Source organism: Nuphar pumila, chromosome 15, assembly GCF_984573655.1.
Source record: "Nuphar pumila chromosome 15, dmNupPumi1.hap1.1, whole genome shotgun sequence".
NCBI lineage: Eukaryota > Viridiplantae > Streptophyta > Magnoliopsida > Nymphaeales > Nymphaeaceae > Nuphar > Nuphar pumila.
This window is the reverse complement of record NC_143263.1, coordinates 26858063-26868186: the sequence shown is the minus strand read 5'-3', so window position 1 is coordinate 26868186 and position 10124 is coordinate 26858063. Positions and strand designations below refer to the sequence as shown.

At 38.4% G+C, this 10124-nt stretch overlaps 1 protein-coding gene across 1 annotated transcript; it reads right to left on the bottom strand.

Moving 5' to 3' along the window:
- Positions 1-1428: 1428 nt before the first annotated feature.
- Positions 1429-7887, bottom strand: LOC149814903 (uncharacterized). Its single transcript, XM_089989713.1, has 4 exons — positions 7696-7887; positions 7418-7525; positions 5813-5980; positions 1429-1657 (listed from the first exon to the last, which is right to left on the bottom strand). Exons 1-4 carry the CDS (start codon positions 7795-7797, stop codon positions 1535-1537), a joined length of 501 nt encoding a protein of 166 aa, XP_089845839.1. The 5' UTR covers positions 7798-7887; the 3' UTR covers positions 1429-1534.
- Between the last annotated feature and the right edge of the window lie 2237 nt (positions 7888-10124).

The window sequence follows — 10124 nt, the reverse complement described above, 5'->3', positions numbered from 1 at the left end:
TCATCTTTCCTTTATACCATTTTCCACAATCATCCCTCCCGTTTTGCGAGGATGGCAAAACCATGTATGATAGAAAAGTGCATTTGTCCTCACATTTTTAAATGTAAGGGTGATTTTGAAAAATCAAATAAGGTGGGAATGCTTTTTGGTATCGTCCATAAGGGCTTGTTTGATGGATTGTTCAGGACTGGATGAAATGAATGAACAAAATGGACAACACTTGTCCTGGAACAACAGTACCAAGTTTGATGTTTGTTTCGACTGCACAAGAAGCTGTGCTTGTGTAGTGACAGCATGCACACATGGATAGTGGGTTGGATAACTTTGTTTTGGATCATATAGCTCGATATCATATGAGTGTTTTAACATGTTTACCATAGGTTTTAATCTCTGATATAGATCTCATTGGATTTAAAAACTAAAAAATGTTTATAATTTGAGTAATTTGAGAACAAATAAGAATTAATATTTTTTTATATAAATAATTTAATCAATATCATATCACATGTAATTATGAAAGTTTATCATAAAAATATTAAACCTTAAAAGCAAATTAACTATAAAAATCAAATTATCAAACCCTATTAAATCATAAGACCTTAAAATATAATAAAATAAATCATAAATAAACCAAAAACCCCAAATTATAAGAAAAAAATCATAAAATTAAATAAAAAACCCTAATTCAATCCCTAACCAAAGAAAAAAAAATTCAGAATCAAATCCAAGAAAAGCTTTAATCAAATTAACTATAAAAAGTCTTAATTAAAAAAATTGATTCAAAGCTCTAATCAATGAAAATTAAAGAAAAAACCTTAATCAAATTAACTACAAAAATGTTAATTTAAATTTTTTGATTAAGCTCCCATGAATGAGAATAAAAAAATCAAAATCAAATTAACTACAAAGAAAATTAAAAAACTCTAATCAATGAAAAAAATCTAAATAATGGAAATCAAAGAAACCAAGAAAAGAAAAACAAAGAAGAAGGGGGAGAGGGAGAGTGGAATGAAGAATGAGAAAAAAGAAAAAAAAACGGGAGGGGTGGGAGGAGGGGGAGAGAACCATGGCAGGTCACTGGTGGCCATGCACAGCCTGCGCAAGTATGTGGGTGTGAGAGAGAGAGAGAGAGGGAGAGAAACAGGAGAATGAGAGTGGGTTGGAGGTACAACCCATCTCCTGTGTTTATTTTTTGAACACCCCTGCATCCCCGTAACCGTGGGGGGTGGGGTGGGGTTGGAGCAAAAATCATGCTCAAAATAGGATGCGCGGACACATTCCTAGTGTCCTCCGCATCCAAGGTTTGATGGCAGCAGCGTCCCATGCGATGCAGGATGCACCATCAAACATACCCTAAGGTAGGGATGATTATGGGAAAGAAATCTTATGTTTCTTTTGAGAGAGAGAGAGAGAGAGAGAGAGAGAGAGAGAGAGAGAGAGAGCAACATAATGTATCTTTAGGTCGATAAGATGATTACACCATTAGACAATTATGAGTTCAACATCCAACCCTTTTCTCTGAAAGTTCTCCAAACTACTTGACGACGACAAATCTCTCCTCAAGATTGGAAATCTCAACGGGGCATTGTCCCTTCTCATCATATTCTACGAAATCACCATCTGAGAGATCAATCTCCTCAAAGTTGGTGCCAGAAAGCTGCCGAACAATGAAACTAGCCGTTAGAAAGTTAGAGGGGAAGCCAAACATTCATCTACAGAGAGAAAAGTGAAAACTTGAACATCAACATATTTTTTTCTTTTTCTTTTGATAAAAGGAAAGGTATTTATTAATAAAAGCACCAGGAAAGAACAAGCAAGATTCCATTGCAAAGTTTTTATCATCATGCTTCCAACAAATGCTGGTTCCTGGTAACCGGATGTCGGTTCAATCTTCCATAAAAAAAAGGAATCAAGTTGCACCATTTCTCCTTGGATAATCAGGGGTGTGATGCTTATCTGCAGAAACTGTTGTACAGACTTCCGAGTTGCACTAGCCACAAATTTGACCAACCGTCAAGTTGCCAGTGCTGCTAAATTGCATACCGGGTTTTTTCTCAAGCTCATGGCCTAGTGGGCCATGCCAAAAGGCCTCAGACTGATGTCCTTATGGATGGACCAGTGCTGATCCTACTACCATGCCAGTTGCAGAAGCTGGTGGAAGAATGAACAAGATCTGAAAGAGGTGCTCAGCGGTCCCCTCTATTCTGGCACAACAAACAGCTACCTATATGGAAACTGTCTTTCATGTTTGACTACATTGAGGGGTCCTCCAAAGAGACAAAACCAGCCAAATGTAATTGCATCAGGTGAGGGACCCCAATCATAGATAACTCCACAGATAATGCATAGCACCATGTACGATTGATGCCTCAATATGATTCAAGTGAAAAATTCCCTTCCCCATAACATCTATACCATAAACCACCCATTCAGCCGTGCTTCGATCCCTCAAGGGCTGTGTGACACATAGCTACATAGTTTAGCACATTATCCCATGAAATTCGTTTCAAGAGCATGCTGCGTGAGATATAGCCACAGTTTAGTTCATAATCCCATGGAGCTCTTCTCAAGAGCATATCCCAATCACTATATTGAGTCCAGCATGCTACACAACTGATAGGTTTTGAAATCTAGGAAGATAATTGGGATCACTATCCCTGGGCATCTCTTTAAGTCAATGAGTTCCCAAATATGTCATATATATTGTATATTCATTAGTTAATTATGGATGCATTTCTTTCATTTTTCTACATTATTGTTGTGAACTTCTGTCGGGCCTACAGTGCATGCAAATATGCATCTTCATAGAGAAATTGGAGGGATGCCATATAGTTAACATAAAGGGAAGAGGAACTGGGAATGATGAAGCAATTGTAGTAGGAAGCAAGGATCTTCAAGTTGCATGAGAAACAAGTAGGAAGCTTTTGGGAAGCAAACCAGGCAAGTTGGAAAGTATTTAGGCAGCATGATCCTATACAAAGAAATCCATGGAAGATAAGCCGCAGGATGTGCACTTCCTATGCTTGGGAATCACACGTCAAAACAAGGGACGCACGGTTCTTAATTTTGGGATTACTCGTCATAGAGGAAAATCATATTTCCAAAGAATAGTTGGTGCAATTCAAATGCAGTACCCACTCTTCAGTAATCACCAAGATTTGTGCTTCTGAAGCACAATTGCTAGAGATTCCTGGAGGTCATGCTTCCCATTTGGTGCATGCGACTTTATCCAAGTTGTCAAGATTTAGAGTTTCTGCCAGAGCAAAAGTGTCAGAGTGAAAATTGAAAAAAGGTCTTGTAGTTCATGGAAGGCTTCTTCAAATGGATCCAAGGCAGATTACATGCACAGAGTTTTTAAGCTTAGTTGTTGTTGGCAAGAGATCAAGAGGGCTTTCTGATAATTTGCATTTTCTACATAAGAGAAACAGTGAGGCACCATACTTTAGAAAAATAAAACAACACAGATTAATTAAGACGGGTATCTGTCTTGCAAGTTTATGCGCGGGTCCAAATTCACAAAGAAGAACCCACACGGGACAATTGAATAGGTCAGGACCACAGAGATTTCAAGATGCGTGCATCACTCAGAATCAGCACGGTTTGCCTACTACAGCCACTAAGCTAATTACATTGTGCTGGAATAAAGCTCTTACTGAAATTTAAACATTTACATTTTGAGTATAATTATATGAAGAAAACTCGGTACAGAGTCCATGTAAGAACTATATATTGCATAAAATCAGTGGTGACAATCAATGGCAAAAGAAGGAAAACAAGAACAAGAAAGGTAGAGCCTAAATTTTAAGATTACGTGAAGACACAATTTGGCATCTAGAAACAGGTTTAGGTGCCAAACTGCAGTTGCAACAAGAATTGGATAATTAGGAACTCTGAACTTATTTTAAGAGATAAATTGCTTCACTGGCATCAGTTAGATTCACGCTGCTTGTTATAACGTGCCTGTGGAAAAATTGTACAGGAAATTGTCTTCACATTTCAATAGTATGAAGCAGTCAGGCTAAATTCATCTCAAGATATGCCGTTCTTAACGCCAGTTCACCTACAAAATCTATAACTTGTAGCAATTTCATTCACTTAGATTCAATCCCCATTGTGAATACATTTTATGCACATCAATGAAAATTAAGCTTTGAAGAAAAAAATTACCAGTGCTGAATCAATATTTTCAGAGACTAATACCTGTTAATTAGACTATTTGATACCTGAAGATTTTGTCATGCTAGACGCTAACCACAAAAATACAATGTAATACCGGCCCTTAAAAATCAGAGACTGAATTTTTTTCAGTTGCAAGAATGACTGGATTTATATGGAAAATAGTTGAAAACATTTCAAATGGAAAGAACCAAAGCTTATGTATTGCAGATCTGCATACATTTGTTTACGGAAGATAAAGGCTGCAGATTGTTCAGACATTATAATTGAGAAAGCCATTTCATCCACATCATAGTCATGAATATCCGTCTTGCAGGCAAATCTCGGGAAAATGTTGGCACTTAGAAACTTTAAAGGATGTAGGAAAAAAACAGAAATAATTAAGAAAAGAATATGTTTAGATAAGAGAGTTTTTGTAAAAAGTGATTCACATAAACTAACCAATCAAGAAACAAATGCACACTAGGAATATAAGACAAGAAAAAAAAACAAGATGAAAAAATTGACCAATTGTCTAGGGTGCAGAAGAAGTAAAGATTCCCTGCTCTACCATTAGTGCAGAATTCCAAAGCCCAAAATGGGGGATTATTAGCAAACCACAACAGATACCGTCTACCTACCATTTACAGGAGAAAATTAACAACTATAAGCATAAGAAATATCAATTACAGCCTATGTCACAGGGACTCGGCAAACCGGGTGCCGCACCCACGTCGACGCGATGTGGGTGCGCGTGCAGCACCCGGCGCGGTCAACCCGACCATGGGTGCGTTGACCGCACCCAGGGTCATTTATGTCCAATTTTTATATTTAATTTTTTTTCCTGCCCGATAAAATATGCTGCGGAGGGGAGGATTAGGGCAATTTTTTTTTGCCCTAATCCTCCCTTCCTATCCTCTTGAAGCCGACGCCGATCGACCTCCGTCGAACCCCAACGCAGGGTCATTTGTGTCCAATTTTTATATTTAATTTTTTTTCTGCCCGATAAAATATGCTGCGGAGGGGAGGATTAGGGCAATTTTCCCCCCTAATCCTCCCTTCCTCTCCTCCCTTACTCTCCTCTTGAAGCCGACGCCGATCAACCTCCGCCAGACCCTGACGCCGCCGTCGACCGCTCCGCGGAACCTCGACGCCACCGCTCCGCTGGACCTCTCCTCCTCAGGTATGCTCTCTCCTCTCCGATTCCCTCTGCTCTCCTCTTCGACCCCTCCCTTGCACAAAGAGGGTGCAGGGAGGGGGCTCGGCCCCTCCCTTGCACAAAGAGGGAGGATAGGGAGAGGGGCTCCTGCACACAGAGAGCGCAGGGAGGGGATCGGCCCCTCCCCTGCCAACAAGGAGGAGCAGGGAGGGGTCTCGACCCCTCCTCTGCACAAAGAGGGCATAGTGAGGGGGCTCGACCCCTCCCCTGCACAAATTATCTATCTATCTATCTATCTATCTATCTATCTATCTATCTATATCTATATATATATATATATATATATATATATATATATATATATATATATATATATATATATTTGCGAACCCCTGCACCCAAGTTTTTTGAAAGTGCCGCACCCCCGCACCCATGTGACATAGATTACAGCATTACTAGGAAATACAAAAAAAAGCATTTCAGAGAAGTATAACTCACAGATTCAGCCATCCAGCCATCTCTGAAAGAAAAACCTGTCGGCTCAAAGCCTCTGCAGTCAAACATCATAACTGGAACAAAATTTCCAGATTCACTGTCTTCATTGGTCATTGAGCGGCCTCTTCCTGGGATCATCAAGACACTTCCATCCCGTCCACAGAATTTACACTGAGAATAAATTGGCAGAATATTTTCATTAAACATGACAGGTCACTTTCAAATCAAACAAGATTAATACCTTTTTTCTTTCTTTCATTGTAGCAAGCAAATTGAGTGCAAGTGCCTAATGCAAGTTGAATGATTTATGACCAGCAATGATGTGAAATATGAATGAACTGTGAAGTAACTTTAGTTTAATTGAAATATCATTCATAGGACAGTTTTCTTTTCCTTCATCCATAAACTCAAATATGCATACGATTTTGTCAAATATGTCATAGTTTCAAATATGCTTAAGATTTTGTCAAATATTTGATAGTTTTTCTCTTGTAAATAAATTGGCCAACAAAACTTTCCAGATTTAAATAAAATTTGTAATGCTTGCCCATCTTTCATTGCTAAGCAGTTATTTGTTTCTGTTATGAACCTGCAGTCACACCATCCCATTACATATAAACAATCTGACACCTTAGTGAAAATCAAGCAACATTCCTCAGGTTAATATTTTCTAAGCCCAATCAGGGCCTAATCAAACCAAAAGATTAACAATAAAAGAAAGTGCATACAAGTTTTGGTAAACAATTGTGAAAATCGATAACAATTGTTGCTAACAATGATGTAGATATATTATTTTGCTTCAGTGCTCGATTTGATAACAATAAGCCTCTTATTACATTTCACTATTCATAAGGACGATGGGAGGAGGATAGGCAAACAGAGCTACAGATTACAGAGACATTTGCCCAATAAAAATTTCATGAGCAACAAGTTTCATGGATGAAACAGACAGTATAAGGACGGATACTTACAAGGTCCAAAAGAGTAAACCCATCAATGACATAAATGCCATGGGTGAGGTTCGATCAGGTTGCAGTTGGCAGATTAAATGACAACAGCAATGTGATCCAAGAAAAAACCGGTATAAATTATTCAGCAACTTCACTCGAACTAAAAGGAGTATGACACTACACTTCAGTGTTCTATTTGATACAGGCTTCAACAGTAACACCATCAGCATATTCTGCTTGCAAAACATCACCTTATTCAATCAATTCCTCCGAATAATCAAAACATTGAGGACAGGATGAATGGAAACACTCTCAATCTCAAACTTCATTGCCTTGGACAACTAAAATGCAGACAATCTTAGACAACTGACCAAAGCGTCATCTATCAGTTCTATCAGATATAACAGATTTATATTCTTTTGCATAAGGTGGGGTCGTATTCATTCTATGTCCTTGACATCACACATAAGCGCATAAAGAGAAAGAGAGGCAGATTGGTATACAAGATTGGCGAAAATTGAGCATTTAATTTCAACAATTAATTGTCACTCAATACCAACCACATTTTTTTTTCTGCAACGACATCAACAACCCATCGACGAGTTTCAAACAAAAGGCAAATCTTAGAAGGGGAGAACGAAAAAGGAGAGAAGGATACCCTTTGAGAGAGATTGGTCGTGCCTTTTCCTTTGGGCAGTTGAACTACTTCGGATAGCGTCACACACGTCTCCTTCTGGCTCAACTCCCCACAATTGCCGCATTTCAGCTAAGGATTCAAACACCAACAAAAGAATAATTCGTTAAAAAACTGCACAAGTTTATCGATATAACATAAGAATCGAACACCAGAAGAGAGAGAGAGAGAGAGAGAGAGAGAGAGAGAGAGAGAGAGAGAGAGAGAGAGAGAGAGAGAGAGAGAGAGAGAGAGAGCAGAACTTTGAAATAGAAAGGGAAATTGGGATCGTCGCATCCCCCTTGTGGTTGAAGATTGGTGAGGTTTCCAAGATCCCCTTTAATCTCCAGCATGAAATTCACCATGGCGGTGGAGAAACAGCAAAGGATGATGATGAAGAATCGCGAGCAGCCTTCTCCAGATCCTGCCTGATCGTGAAAAACGCGACCCTCCCAAACGCTAGCTTTATAATGGTTCTGGCAGTGCTTTTAACCAGTGGGCGGGCCCACCAGATGTAACCGGGTCGAATTCGGTTCGAACGTAGACATTAACCGAATTACTAAGGGTTCACCACGGGTTTACAACATCGGGTCAGCGACGGTAAGTGCGACAGGCTTAGCCAGCGGCGCCCGGTCTCTGATCTCATGAGTGGTTTTCCTGTTTCTCATAAAAAAATAAATTATATATTTTTAATTTATTTTTTTATTGCCGAGATTTTGCCTAAAAAAATGCGAGATTTATGAAAAATTTTCAGTTTCTTGCGAGTTTTTTTGTAAAACGAGAAATTGCCGATAAAAACGTTTGTCACTATGGCCATGACCAAATATTACCCAATTATTTAGATGTGATTCACATTCGGGATTGGACTTGGACTCATATTTGGATACAGATGTAAACTCTAAAATCACCTCTGATTCTAATTATGTAAAAGATGTCGTATGCCTTACTGAATCCGACCAGACAAATTCAGATCAACTGATATCTAACCCACATCTGAACCACTGACATCAGTACTTCCAGTCAAGTTTGGGGCTCACAAGAAGTCTGGAATTAAGGGCAGATGTAAGTGGGTCAGATTTAAGGATGTCAATGGATCAGATTCTACCGGATTAAATCTATCTCAATTTAGTATGATTTGGTAAGCTAAAACAATATCCGATTATACGGATGCAGATATGGTTTTGATTTTTTGCTATAAAACCTAATAAAGATCAGGATTTGATGGATATCCGAATCCAATGACATGTAAGAAATTGGATATGATATTAGCTTTTCACTCTCGATTAGTCGAATCTGGTATTAGCCACATCCGATCCAAATCCAAACTGATTACATCCCTAGTTGGATTAGTTTTGGTTTAGTTGGGCATTTGCGTACATACTTTAATATCAGGTCCAGTTACTGGACATATACCAGAAAAGATTTGAATCATGTTCAACATTAGCCTCTTTATTCTCCTTGACCCATTTTAATAATTTTAAACAAAACATAAAGTAATAGAGAGAAGTATAAATATGAGAGCGAGAATGAGAGAAAAAAACATAAAGTCATAAAGAGAAGTATAAATGAGAGAGAGAGAGACGCATGGTTTATTTTTGTTTAACTAACTAGTTTGTGTTAATGCAAATCAAATAGCCGTCTGATGTATAAAATGTGATATATTTTTTTGTTAAATTAATCTTATACAAAATCTCGGATCGGGTCAGGCCAGCCCGTGGCCCTATATATATATATATATTAGGTCAAGTATGTGATTAAAAAATGGATCCATCTTGGATCCCATTTAACTTTTTTTTTGTATTTTCATTTTTTATTAGAAAAACCTATATATTCAAAGAAATAAATGAGAGATATTGTGAATATAATATGATCACTTATATGACTTATAACCCAGCCTGGCCTGACCCGAATTAGGCCCATGGATCAAATGGGCAGGCCATGGGTTTTGTATTAGAACTAGGACTGACCCAAACTGGGTAGGCCCGGCCTGGTTGGTCAATGGGCCAGGCTTAACCATGCCTGACCCGTCAAAAGCTCAGTCAAAGCACATCCACTATGAGAGCTGGGCCAACCCAGCCTGCCCGTTGTCCAGGGCTAGCTAGGAGTCTAGACTGGCCTTATAGTAAGTTACATATTCTTTTTTGTAAATTACTTTTGAGATAAATGGTTGATGAGGGTAAAATGAGTTATTTTTTAAAATGATTAATCATGAACTATAGTTTCTTTGTAGCAGGTATTCTTCCAGTGGGGTCATGATCAACACCCACGTCCTTAGGGAGCACACCTGCACACCCGAAGGAAGTCAAACCTGAAACAAATGGTCAGCATCTTCTCCCCAGACCTGCTACCACTCGTGCATCCTGGGTGGGTGCAATCATGAATAAGGTCACACCATAGGTCTTGGGTTATAAACTCATAGAAGTTATTCCTTAGCCAATTTCACACCTCATTTTTGAAAAAATCTTGGCAAGCAAAGTCCTTATGAAAGTTTACATTTTTTGGGTTTTCTTGTGAAAATCTTGATAAAATATCGGTTTTATATTAAAATACAAAATATAAAAAAAGATACATAAAAGCACAAAAAATGTAAATAATAAAAAATAGCACAAAAAGTTGTTTTTATCATGTCAATATCACGATAAAACAAGGAGCTGTCAGTGCATGTCTCATTGTGGTGGGACGTTGCAGGTTC